This window comes from Larus michahellis, chromosome 7, assembly GCF_964199755.1.
Source record: "Larus michahellis chromosome 7, bLarMic1.1, whole genome shotgun sequence".
NCBI classification, from domain to species: Eukaryota; Metazoa; Chordata; class Aves; order Charadriiformes; family Laridae; genus Larus; species Larus michahellis.
In genome coordinates, this window is record NC_133902.1 from 18,485,180 (window position 1) to 18,498,712 (window position 13,533).

At 39.6% G+C, this 13,533-nt stretch overlaps 1 protein-coding gene across 29 annotated transcripts in view; it reads left to right on the top strand.

Annotated features, from left to right (window-relative positions):
• Window positions 1-13,533, top strand: part of LRRFIP1 (LRR binding FLII interacting protein 1) — a 115,251-nt gene that overhangs the window by 86,247 nt on the left and 15,471 nt on the right. For 16 of the 29 annotated variants that reach the window (XM_074595287.1, XM_074595284.1, XM_074595292.1 and 13 more), the window contains 8 exons: window positions 4,243-4,275; window positions 5,107-5,232; window positions 6,582-6,653; window positions 8,864-9,034; window positions 9,906-9,998; window positions 10,493-10,585; window positions 11,788-11,880; window positions 12,353-12,494. In XM_074595287.1, coding sequence (XP_074451388.1) covers window positions 4,243-4,275; window positions 5,107-5,232; window positions 6,582-6,653; window positions 8,864-9,034; window positions 9,906-9,998; window positions 10,493-10,585; window positions 11,788-11,880; window positions 12,353-12,494 — 823 coding nt within the window. The remainder of the gene's footprint in view (window positions 1-4,242; window positions 4,276-5,106; window positions 5,233-6,581; window positions 6,654-8,863; window positions 9,035-9,905; window positions 9,999-10,492; window positions 10,586-11,787; window positions 11,881-12,352; window positions 12,495-13,533) is intronic. The other 13 variants (XM_074595291.1, XM_074595282.1, XM_074595286.1 and 10 more) reach the window with 3 other exon arrangements.

Consider the following 13,533-nt stretch of genomic DNA (forward strand, 5'->3'; position numbering starts at 1 on the left):
TGTGGGCCATATTTGCATTTCAAACTGTGCTGTGCTCCTTTAAGAGCAGGAAATTATCTTTATTTGATTTGTCATCCAAAAAAAAAAAAAACCAAACCTAAAACCAACCCTTGCTTTGATGAGGAAGTTGATCTAAATGCACGATCTTAGGTGGAGCTGAGCCGTGACGGCCACGTACTGAACATGCTGCAGTTGTTCCCATACCCGAGGGTGGTACGCGGCGCTACCCAACTGCGGACGTTTCACATTGCCCTTCCTCTCTAGCCTTGTTTAGTAGGCTGGAAGCTGGAAATTGTGCCTTAGTCCCAATTCCTCCGTCGATCTAAACATATTTTTCTCTTTACTTGCTGCTGGTGTGTAATGCTCACCTGTCCCAGGGTCCCTGGTCTCTTCAGTAGGTGTTTGAGAGTCATCTCAAACGGGTGAATATGATTTTTGTCTCGGACACTCGCTGGTGGCAAAGAGCTTCAAGGGTTAACCCACTAGCTAGTAAAGAGAAACACTTTTTCAAACATTATACTAAGATGTTTTTATTATCTATGAAAAATAGGCGCTATATCCATATATAGACTTGCAGGATGATTTTTGCTCTTGTTAAGTTTCCAGCTGCCATGAGCCTCTGATATTGCTGACATTTTTGTAACGTGGCTCTGGATTTATTCTGAAATTGCTGTCGGAAGAGGCTGAACTCTGAGCCCATTGTACTTATTTTGCAGAGAGCAACCTACCTATTCCCCTTGACAAAACAAAGAAGCACAGGCTGGAGTTCCTTGGAAAATTACTTCCTTTTTCTGCTTTTTTTACACACTCAAGTAAAAATGGCTCAAATTTGTTAGTGAAGGGGAAGGTAATCTGTGATTAGAGACCCATGCCCTTGGGGAAATGAAAAACGGTATAATGTTCTAGAAGTTAAAGGTCTGGTATCATTAGGTGGGTTCCTCTTTAGCTCTCCTCTTCTAGCAAGTATTCTGTTAGTCCTTTCTATTTTCACGTGAAAAAGTCCCGAAGGCAGTATATTTGTACAAAGGGCTATGCCGAGTATAGACTGTGAAGGTGGAGAGGTTGCTTTCAGCCTGTTTAATCATTACGGTATTCTTTGTTGAATGATAATAGGGAAGGCAAGTATTTTGGCACAAGAATTCTGTGCAGCTTCAAATAAAAATAAACTTTTTCTTTTCTTTTTTTTTTTTTCCTGATCTTTCGCTGTTTGATTTCCTACTGGATCAAATGCCAAAGGGCTTGTCGGGGACCATGCGGGAGCTGAAAACCTGGAGTTCCCTCTGGTGGCTGAGTGCTGTTGGAAAGCGGGATATACCTTTTTAAAGGAGTGATACTGTGAATACATTAACCTAAAGAGGAGCAGTATGAAAACTCTATAAATATTCACCTAAAATAGACTTCTGTCTTTCTACGAGACACTTTTTACAGCTTTTTGGTGTATCATTGCCTCGTATTCATAAAATTTAAACGCTGCTTGTTTCAGACTGACTTTTTGCTTAGAAAAGTGTTGCGTAGCAGGAGGCACCTTTGTGATGAAAGGACGCTGTGTTAAAATGAGGAACTGGCTTTCCTCAAGACATACTCAATTTTTAAACTTTAATATTTAAATAAACTGGTAATGGTAGTTACTGTATTTGAGGAGAAAATGCTCTGACTGTTCCATTCGTGGCACTAAACGGATGAGGGCATCGCTAGGGAAAAGGAAATCTTCTGGGGTTTTGTGTTGGGGTGGTTTTTTTTAAAACCGCTGCAATTTTAGAAGTTACTTAATAGCTTTAACTATTAAAGATTATGCCACCTCAGAGAATTATTAAGGACTGTTTTGCAATAAATGTGTGGGAAGCTTCAGAGGCGTGGTTATGAGTGTGCTGAGTAGAAATGTCCTCGGTATGAATATCTCTCACCACATTGTCTTCAACATTTTCCCCTTTCTAAATGGAAGCTTTTATTTAAGTCATGACGCATCGTTAAAAAGTACCAACATTTGCTCCCTTCTTTATCTATTAAAAACGGTGGTTGCACATTTTTTTTTTCAGAAAACAGAGGACATTCTGCAAATGGCTTAGGGAGAATAATATTTTGAGTTGTGCCCTGAGCCCATAAGGTAGACTTTGCAAAAGGCTGTATATAAATAAATGTATATAGATAGATTGGGGGGGGGGGGGGGGGGGATGTATATAGTAATGGTTGGTAGCACACAATATTTACACTGCCACAGCCATCTGGATAAACAACAACAGAGTGTTTGGCTGGGGTAGAAGGCTGCCAATACACCACTGGGAGCTGTCTGGCGTGAAAATAATAGGCTGTTTGCAAAAGTCAAGTCCATCTTGTTTACTGGGTCTGAACTGAAGTATCTGCCTTCATCAGTGACCTTCGCTTATTGCATCCAAATTCAGAGATTTAATGGTTCCCCCCCCCCCCCTCCAAGTACTTTGTGTATTCAGTGTCTTAGCAAAGTTCATATCCAGTGCTCTAAGTCTGGCTTATTTTACTTAGAAGCCCAAGTCTTAAATTTTCTTAATGCTAATCATAGGGAATTTATGATACAAGATGTGTTGTCAGTGTAAAAGGCTGATTTGTAATAGGCACCTTTCTGGGATTTTTTTTTTCCTAGGATACCATGGGTAATATGAAAAATAGTGAGTGGGATCATCCACATGTTGCTGTGTGTAATTCAAAGAAAAAAAAAAAAACAACCCTATGCCAAATGCAAACTGATTGGAAAGAGGTGTTGTTTTGGAGTGCGTTTTCAATGAAACTTAACTATCCCTTGGCTTCCCCTGAATCGGATCTATCCTGATTATTTTTTTTCAGTCATTTAAAAAACACTGTTCCCTTTGGCTCTCAGGTTCTTGGTCTGGGGAAGCCATTAATTTTCTATAAATCTTTTGGGAAACCATCGTGACTGTGGTGGGGCACGTTCCCAGAAGTTGACATCGTCTGGATTTCTTGAGTTCTGCTAAGTTTCTCCTTTCATGCACTACTTTTTTTAAACTGAGTTTCATTTTTAGATAGAGCTACTCATAAAAAGTATCCCCAGCCCCAGTAGCAAGATGAATAATGATGAAACACTTGATTTTAAATTTCCGCTCTTGGAAACGTGTATATTTTGTTTGGTTTCAGAGCAGGAAAATGTTGATAGGATGGTTCCTATCAAGGAAAAGAAAAATTCTGCTCAGGTTGTACGTGGGTTTCGCTCTCTAATTTTCTTTTAAGCGTTTAAGCTGCCTGTGTCCGTGGTAATTTTCTGTACTCCTAAAAGCTACTTTGGCTCTGTTTTGTTTCTTCTAGACTAGTTTTAGCGCAGGATCTCTCTTCTGAATTGGTAAATTCCAGTGAAGTACTGAAACCAGAAAAGAGCTGTTTATTTAGACTTTGAACTGGTCCCTGATATTTCACTTGAGCATCAGTTTTTGTAGTCTCAGCTTATTTAGATCTTTGCTTGAAGCCTTTTGTCTTGAGCGAAGTAAACTTTTCAGGGGGTTTAAGCTTTAGACTTCTTTTTTCTTTTCTTTTTTTCTTTTTTTTTCCCTGTTCCTCTTCTTTTGGGAGGGGTGCAGACACAGTGCAGTCCTTCAAGTCTGACTTGGTACCTTGCTTTTTGCAGTGGGGGAGGATGTGCTAGCAGGCTTTGGAGGTAGCCTTTTTTAGTTAAGGTCTATAAAAACATGTAACTTCAAGAAACTCTCTTGGTGTGGAAATCTAGTGATCTTTCAATTTAAAAACTTAACCTCTCTACTTAAGCGAATTGCTGTTTGGGTCCATTTGAGGCATATTTTTAAATTGTTCTAAAGTAAATGGGAGTAGCTGCATCTGTCAGCACAGCTGGTTTTATGTCCGGAGAAGGATATCTGGGGCTTCAAGTTCATGCCCATGTAGGTCTTTGTGTTCTTGCTTTGTTAACTCCTAGATCGAGTGCCATCTTCATGTTTGAAACACTGTGATGTAGAATATGGAAAAAAAGTATTCCTCTGTCTTATTTAATAGACTAAATAAGTTTTTATCGATAAGTATATTCCGCTCAATTGTGTACTACTTAGAAATCTGAGGTGAGTTGTCTGGCCATGTGCCGGAGCTGCCAGCCAGGACACCGCTGTTCTGTGTGAGCCGGCTGCTTTTTGAGTGGAGAGAAATTGCTAATGAAGTCTTTCACAGGTTTAAGAATTCCCTTTCTGATATCTTGCTGCCTTCGCTTCTCCTTTATTATCTAACGTTTCCTTCTACATCTTTGTTTTACAGATTGAGGAAAGGCCAGAAAAAGACTTTGAGAAGGTAAGAAGGATCTTCTGAATTATTCTGCCAATAACGCTTTCTTCATGTCCTTTTTGGTAGGTAGTTGAGTGTGCAGAAGTCAAATAGAAAATCCACTGTGGGGCAGAACTTTGAATTAACAGAGCCTTCTACTACTACGGTTTTTTAAAGACAAACTTTTAAACCTCTGGTTATTCAGAGGTTAAGTAGCTGACCTTCAGTAACAGTTTGCTGAAATTGCTTTAGGCTAAGCCAAGTGAATACTGATTTTATTTATTAGATTTTAATTATGGTATTATGTAAAAATAAATGACTATAATAAAAGGGGCAGATACTGTAGTAGTGAGGCATTGGCTTAATGCAGAACCCTCAGTACACTAAAGCAGTTAATGTGGCTACTGCTGCAGAACAGATAAATGCCCGCGAAAGGAGAGCAGCTTGAGGGACAGTCAGAAGCATCCACAAAATGTATTATTACAAGTTTTGAAAATATCTGGCAAGATGATACTAGCCCCTAAAGACTTTGTCTAATTTAGAATTAATGGTTAGAAGCTAAGCCATGCAAGCTCCTGTTTCAGTGGTGTTTAAATACATCTGACCAGCCTTTTCTCATTAGTTTCCCTTGTTAAATTTTGACACTTTGATTTTTCTTCTTAGAAAGTTACATTTTTAATCAAATTTGCATAATTTAGAAGTGCAAGGGTTGGTGTAATGTGTCTATTTAAAAAAAAAAAAAAAACAAAAAAACCCCCACCAAAACCAAACAAAAACCACTCCCCAAAAAACAAACTACAAACCCACACTGTATCTGGAAAAAAAATCATAACCATTTTTAACTGTGTGTGATTGTAGGGAGCACGTACTGTTTCAAGTTTATCTGCAGCTACCTTAGCTTCTCTGGGTGGGACTTCCTCACGACGAGGCAGCGGGGATACATCCATCTCAGCTGATACAGAGGCATCTATTAGAGAAATCAAGGTAAGAAATACTTTAAACCAGCATAAATTTTTCGGATCTGTCTCTCAGCTATGGCTCTTTTGGTCAGAATTTTTTGATGCGTTGCATGTGATAATAAACTGTAAGATTCTTGAAAGTAGTGCTGATGTTCCCATTACTGATGATAGAAATTGTCGGCAGGAATTGGGACTGACAGGCTAATGCTAACTAGGACTGTCCCCTGCATTATTATTAAGTAGACTAATATTATTTAAAGGCTATTATTAAATATGGTTTAGACTTCTTTCCAAAAAAGAAGCTGCCTTGTCTCCCCCTCTTGGCAGTTGAATTGTGTGCTATAAGTGAATAGCTTCATTAGAGGGAAGCTAGTGTGTATTGCAGGAATATTTGGGTGAAGTCCTGTGGCGTACGATATCGGATGAGACTGATGCTAACAGACACATCTCATCCTACCCTAATGAAACAGGAAATGGCGTCAATATAGCACGCTGATAGGAGGACTGAAATAATACAAGAAGCACTGTACTTATGGGATGCTGATCTGGGGAGGGGGCTGTATTTTGTAGTCTTAATTCGTGATTCCATGAAGTTAGACACCTTTGAATAGCAAATAGCTGTGCCATCCCCTGTTCGTATCATTGTGTGCCTGGCTGGGTAGTCCATGGCTAAATTGTTTTTTGTAATCTGTTTTGTTTTTTTTTTAATGCTCCAATCTGAAGACTATTTTAAAATGGGGAATCGGAGTTCTGTTAACTTTCATGCATACGACTTACAACTCCTCTGAAATTACAGCCAGTTAAAGTGTCTGGAACTTGTATTAGGACCTCAGGTACAAGCAGGTCTGTCCCACTTCCACAGCGCTGTAAAACAGCTGAAAGATAGCCGTTTGCTGGTGACCAAGGACAAAAGGGGAGAGAGACTGTGAAACAGGACACACAATTAACTTTAGTGTGACGGATGGTTTTCATACAGTCTCTCCTACGTCTCTAGCGTAGCCTGTATTTTAGGCTGGCTTTGGCAGCTCTTACCCTTAATAGCAGAATTCCTCAAAAAGGGTGATAATTACTGAGAGGGACAGAGAGGGGCGGTGTAGCTGGGGCATATAATTATTGGAGGCTTTGAAGCTGGGTCCGTATCTTATCCTTAACATTGAAGATCTCATTTTTTCCAGTCAAGAAGAGCAGAATTAGCGTAAACTTCTAACCAAGAAATTTCCTTGTCTGGCAAGGCTTCAGGTTAGGATCAGACCACTTAACCTACGTGGTAGAAATACTTAAGTGAGAACTTTGGATACTTGCTTTTTGCTATCAGCCGCGCTTCTGCCCGTTAGTTTCAGTGGCATCATTCACCTTTCTTGCCGTTTCCCTCAGGATATCTATGAGTTAAAGGACCAGATTCAGGATGTAGAAGGCAAATACATGCAGGGACTGAAAGAAATTAAGGTACTGGTTTACTGCAGACGGGGAGTGTGATCATTAACACCAGCTGAACATTCAGAGAGCCAGTGTGAGACCTAGAACTGACCTTGCATGCTTTCTTCTGGGGGGGAGTGGGGTGTAAATTGTGTGAAAAGCATTTCATTAACTGAAAGAGTATCCCGTTCTGAGCTCGATTGGTTGTGGTGAGAAATGCTTCCAAATGAAAGGCTGCTGATTACTAGTGCATGTTGTCTTTGCTGTTTTGAGAAGGTAATAATTTTGCTAGGAAATTAAAATAATTAGGTTGTTTTTTTCAGTTTCCTAATCCGGGAAGCCTCCCAATATTGGAAGATGAACTAAAACTCATGTCCTACAGCTATGAAAAATCAGAATGTAAAAGCTTGTATATTTTTGTTCCAGCGTGCCCTTGGAAGGCTGTGCGTGTGAGGTGGTGACTATCCCTTTGGTTTCATATTTAGATGACAGAAGACACCCTTAAACAATTCTTGTACCAACCCTTCATGTAACAAAGCTTGTTACGTGAAGAACGAACCCTCACAGCAGTTGGGACAAAGGAAACGTTCACCACTTTCATGATGCCATAAACCAATTTTGGTGCAAGAACTAACCTGTGCATCTGCCCACCACCACCTCGTACATGAGTAAGCAGCAACATGAGCTGCATTTTTTTGAAAAAGGCAGCTTTGCAAATATGTCTGTAGACATCCAGGCATAAAATGCAACATTTATCAGCATTAATTGCTGACTTTGTCATCGGCCTAACGCTGTGACAGGTGAAGATGCTGCCATGTTAAGTGAGCTCTCAATGGAAAAAGAGTAGTTTGGCCCTTTTTCTGTAAAACCGTTTTTTTTTTCCCTGGTCACTGTATAGCACGTGTAGCAAAATAATCATACAGCATAAAAATGTAGGTCACTTTTCAATCCGTGTCTCTCAGATTGCCTTTTGTGGTGATTTGTACCTAAGCCGCACTGCTTGATGCTAAGAAAACAAAACGTTGCACGCTGAAGGAGGGGTGCAGCAGCTGCCTTAACTTCTGACTTGCATATACTTCCTTGCCAGCTAATTTCTGAGATTTAATCCTAACCACTGTTTCCAAATCCTGGCTGCTTTCCTTTGCTTGGGGAAAGGAAAGGATTTCTCATCCTTGGGCCGGAAAGTGCACTGAAACAACACAGTTTGTGTTTGGAACTGTACAACTTTACGTCCCTAAAGACAAATTCTCTTATTTGTCAATAGAAATGTAAACTAAACTGATTCAAACTTAATTTTGCCGCTATCATCCCGAGTTCCATTGACTGAATGAAAAGGGAAGTATATGAAACTCACCTGTGCTTCAGGTGTAATTACTAGAATTACTTAAGTTCCGAGAGAAATTGCTTGATCTGTAAACTAAAATGTTGACACGAGTGTCCTCCTCGTTTGCGTATTTGCACTGTTTTGTTAAAGTAACTCTTTTATTTCCATAGTAAATTCTGCAAAGTTTGACTGCACAACATGGAAAATGTTCCTGATCTTTATTTTGCCATCATCTGTTGCTCTAAATACCTCAGTATCTTATATTCAGGTCAAGTTGACAGGAGAGGTTTTCGAGACCCTGGGAATTGTGTCTTGTAGCGTAAATTTGTAAAGAAGGGATGTGATATAGGAAACCTCATGAAAAATGATACATCAGGTCACCAAAGCTGCAGTTTTTTCATGGCAAATTCTAATTCCTGAGGCGGTATATTTAGCGGTTCCCACACTGCAAGGATCCCTGAAATTTGTGTGAAGTGGCTGTCAAACTGCCTTTAAATTAAAGCCTAAGATCATCTAAAATGATGTTAAATCAGGGCCAGTTTACCTTTAAAAAAAAAAAATTCCAACTTGTCATCTTCAGCAGCTGCTTTTGAGCTGCCAACGTGCAGGCAGAGGGGGAGGAGGGAGAAGGAAGAAACCTCTGAGAAAGCAGAAGCTGAAGCAGCAGAGAAGAGGAAAGGTTTTATCTGTCCTGAGGTGAGGTACCTCGCTTGTAAACAGAGGTCTGGTGGGAACGCCGGGGAGGTTATCCTCACGCTGGGACAGTCGGTAAGCCTCGCTAGCACACGATTAGCACTTGTCTCCGTAGGACTACTCAGCACGCTTGTGGTTCATCCTTAATTTTCTTGTTGAAGGTCTCGATTGGCAAAGTATCCTTTATAACTTGACTCTGACTGCGGTTGCTTATTCTTTGCAGGACTCTCTAGCTGAAGTTGAAGAGAAATACAAGAAGGCCATGGTGTCAAATGCTCAACTAGACAATGAAAAAACAAATTTCATGTACCAAGTAGATACCCTAAAGGATGCGCTCTTAGAGTTAGAAGAACAGCTGGCAGAGTCTAGGCGGCAATATGAAGAAAAAAGTAAAGTATGTATATAGCTATGGCATAAAGTTATTGAACAGGGAAAGACTCGGGGGGGGGGGGGCGGGTGGGTCGCAGAGACCTTTCGGAGGAGGCAACCAAATTGCTAGTCAAGATTTTAAAGAAGTTAACGGTTTAGTTACTGCTAAAGCAAGTGGAATAGCAGCATGTTATGTGGTTGTGATCATACAGATGGGAATCTTCCCTAAATTTCTCTCTTATAAAGCAATTTCTGAAGAAGTGAAGAAACGTTTTATATCGTAAGGCTGTATTAATATTATCACATGTCCTTTTATATTCCATCTTTACAGTAAATTCAGAGGGCTTTTTCAGAGTTGCGCAGTTTATATAGTTAAGGCAGCTACATGGTTGAGTGCTGAATTAAGTTTTACATGAATTTAGCGTCTGACAGCTAGTGAGTTGGTGTTAAATACTAAAGCTGTGGCTTGTGTTAGCTTTTCAGAACTGGCTGTTCCCCTTGGGGCATTTGACTATAGTGTCACTTCAAAACACATAGTTCCTGGAAGATACCATGTGGTTTTTTTAAAGCCCACGATGCCTAGCTAACTTTTAGTACAGGGAAAGAGTGGGTTAAATTCTCAGCCATTCATCTGCGAAGTCTGCAGGACTTGAGTGTAAAAGGTATTTGCTGCCAGCCTGCCGCTCAGCTCACAAAACTGGCTAAATGATGCCTGTCACTTCTATATTTGATGGAATAATAGCGTCTTGGAAAAATTGTGTTCTTGTGGAAATGTGATGAGAGGAATATTAAAGCATTGCATTGCAGTAAGCATTTTCTTTGCGTTTGGGCTTATTTTCTCCTTTTTCATGGGATGCTATTTTTGATCAATAAAAATGTCATGTCATTATTCATAGGAATTTGAGAGGGAGAAGCACGCTCATAGCATATTGCAGTTTCAGTTCATGGAAATCAAAGAGGCTTTGAAGCAAAGAGAAGAAATGCTTGCAGTAAGTAACTTTTTTTTTTCCCTAATGACTTCTTTGGTTGGTATGTTCCCAGTTAGCAGTAGGGGTGTAGAAGGTGAGGCATGGAGAATTTTATTCCCTACTCAAGTTTCTCACCTGAAGAAATACTAGTGTTTCAGGCCAAACAGGTTCAGCGCTGACTAGCAGAAATACTACTAGCAGAAATAGTACTTTCATAAGTATTATCTGAAATTGGACTTCTTTTTTGCCTTGTCTGTAATATGAAATAAGCTGTATTTCGGACAGCTGTTTGTGAAGATGCAGAGGAAACGGCTCCTGTCTCGCTTTGTTGCAAGTCATCTTGTGGTTGTCTTCAGGGGTGTAGGTTTAGTTGAGATGTCAGAAACTGTGAAACTCTGCATGAAGATACTCTTTAGCACCTGACTTTTTTCATTCTTTGGCATCACTGCAATCTTGACCTCCTTTGTTAACCTGTTACCTGCTTTCTGTCTTCTTGTTTTGCTCCTGTCTCTCAGGAAATCCAACAGCTGCAAAAGAAACAGCAGAACTATGTCAGGGAAATTTCTGATCTTCAGGAGACAATAGAATGGAAAGACAAAAAAATAGGGGTAGGACTGTCAACTCCTGAAATGCGTTCAGAGTGGCACTGTCATTGTCCAGCTGATCCCGCTTTTGCAAAACCTCACGAATAAAATCCTCCTTAGTGACTTTGCTTGGTGTGGCTGTCTTACTATATTACCAGGGAACTAGCAAATAGCAGATTTTGTCTTTGGGCAGTATCATGAAATCCAAGAAAAATTTAGCAGCTGGTCTGACTTCAAAACCTAGGGGTAATTTATTTGCTGCGGCGCACCAATTTGTATTTGCAATATTGAGAAAGGAAGTGCTATTTATAATGCAATTCCATCAGCACTGAATTTTCGCTTATGCAGATTTAATCTGCGGACTGAGCAGAAACTGGAGTGTGGTACAAAAGCAATAGAGCTATTTAGGGGCTATTGGGATGAAAGTCTCTAACTCTCCCTCGCTTCTCATCCCTTCCCACCGCCCTCTATCAAAGCCAAATGGAAACCCACTCTTAAATAAAAGCATGGCTTGCTTTTTTAATGATGAGCACTGAAAGACTTTCTCAATATAGGAGAAAGATATCTGGCAACTTGCCCATGGTTGCAATGTCCTCCAATAACTTGTAGGAATTTGAAACTCAACATTTTCTGATTTTTTTTTTTGTTACTGTTCTATTTGTGCATTTATATCGAAATATTGGAGGGGCTGAGTAGAAAAATATGCATTTGCACCTGGTACATCCCAGTCTAAAGATGACTGATTTTTCAGCTTTCGAATTAATTGAAATGTACTGCACCCACGATGGTAACCCGTGGAATAAAAAGACTAGTAAAATCTGCTGGCCCTGCTTTCATGCCGTTCTGTTAACACATGGGAATTGCATTATGCCTTCAATGTGCACGTTGAAGTAATATGGATATGAATTAACTTGTCTAACAAATAACAATGAAAAGCGTATCCTCGTTTGAAGGATCCCTAATGAAAGATTGAGCTCTGGCTGTCTGTAGTAGGAATTCCTGGTTATTGAATGAGCTGAGCATTTCTTGGATTTGAAATTTATCTGTGTGTATGTAAACTCGGTCCTTTAATCTGTAAACTTTACCTTTTTCACATGTGCCACTTCTATGAATCTCTGAATATCTTAAATCTGCTCGTTTGTGTTTACACTTGCTTTTCATGGTCTTTACTTGTCTCCCTTCCTTTCTTCACATCTCCTCGCCCTCTGTCTGTGTTGGGAACTCAGGCATTAGAGAGGCAGAAAGATTTCTTTGATTCCATAAGGAGTGAGCGGGATGACCTTAGAGATGAAGTGGTTGTGCTGAAGGAACAACTGAAGGTATGCAAGAGGAATAAAAGAAACTTATATTCAGCTGCTGACTTTTTCCTCCTGTACATTTCTGCAGAAAATTTGAATCTAGCTTAATAGCAAGAGTTCTATTTTCATGTTGCCTACAAGTTGCCATTTCAGGGATTTTTCTAAATAAAGTCCTTCCCTCTAATGTTGATGGTGAGCGCTTAGTATAGACTGTAGGATTAAGCAGTTGCTTTTGTAGGAGACGCTTCTCTGAGGAACATTTTGTGCGTCAGATTTATGGTTTTTAAAAAAAAAAAAGCTGGGATCACAGCCTTTCTGTCATAATGGTTAAAGTGAGAACTGTAATATTCTGTGCCCTTTTTAAGATTTCCAGCCATTTTTAATGGAAGAATTGAAGCAATTGTTTATTCAGAATGTCAAGGACAAGAACACCTGAACTGTCCTCCCCTTTCTGAGCAGCAGGCTTTAAAGCGTTTCTTCTGCTTCTCCACAGAAACATGGAATAATCCCAGACTCTGACGTAGCCACCAACGGGGAGACATCAGACGTTCTCGATAATGAAGGACACTTGGATTCTTCCAAAAATGTTGCAGGCACAACTCAGGCATTAAAGCCAGGAGGCGATGGGATGCTAGGTAAGTGCTGTATATCCTTTCACATCTTCCTGTCTGTCTGTCCGTTCATTCATCTTTGCTTGGAGTTTGGGTGTTCGTTAGTAGGACAATTAACACATCACGCAGCATGCTACTTGTCAGATCACTTCCTATGCATTTTTCTGCTTAATATTTATTAGCACTTCAAGTATGTTGTGCAGTTTCCTGCAAAGGCAGACTTCATTTCCCATTCAAGGAGTCAAAGGACAAGAATACAAATATTACATTACAGATAAGTAGCAATCATTTAGTTACTATTTGAACCCTGAATTTGAAAATTGTCCCGGAATAATCCTACTGTTGTTGAATATTATTCAGCACATGTCCTAAAGAATCAGAAAAAAAGCATTTTAGTTTCCTATAAAGAACTTATATGTTGGTTCATTTATATACCTGAGAACTATAAGTGTCTGCTGAGCAAACGGTGCTGGGCACTGTTAAAACACACAAATGTATGAATTCGTTGTTCTTGGTATCTAGGACTACTGACCATTTCATATTAACACTTCAACATTTTTACTTGCTGCAACAGGATTAACATTGGTAAATTCAAAGAGAGATGGATAGTACTAGGAAGGAGAAATCTGGATGGCAAAAACTTTGCTCTTATGCAGTTGTGATGGATGGCCTCTCAGAGAACTATTACGCTAGTGGAAGGAAAGGAAATAATAGATCTTTTTTTTTCTGTTGTTTTTGTTCTAAATGAACATACTCATAAATAGCAACAGGCAGCCAACTATTGCAATTGCAAGCTATCTTGCTTTTAGCTGTTGGCTGCTTTTTCCTCACTCAGTTCTTGTGTGGAAACAATATGGAAACACCAAAACCAAGGTAAGGGTGTATTTTTAAGGTAACATGTTTTCTACCTCTTCTTATTCTGGTGTTTGTTTTTGTTTTGGTTTTTTTTTTTGGAAATAGGTACAACATAGACCCAAAAGCTAACTGCTGAAACCACAAACACTGTTGTTCTAATACCTGTTGCTTCTAAATATTAAGTTGAAGAAAAACTGTTACAGAACCC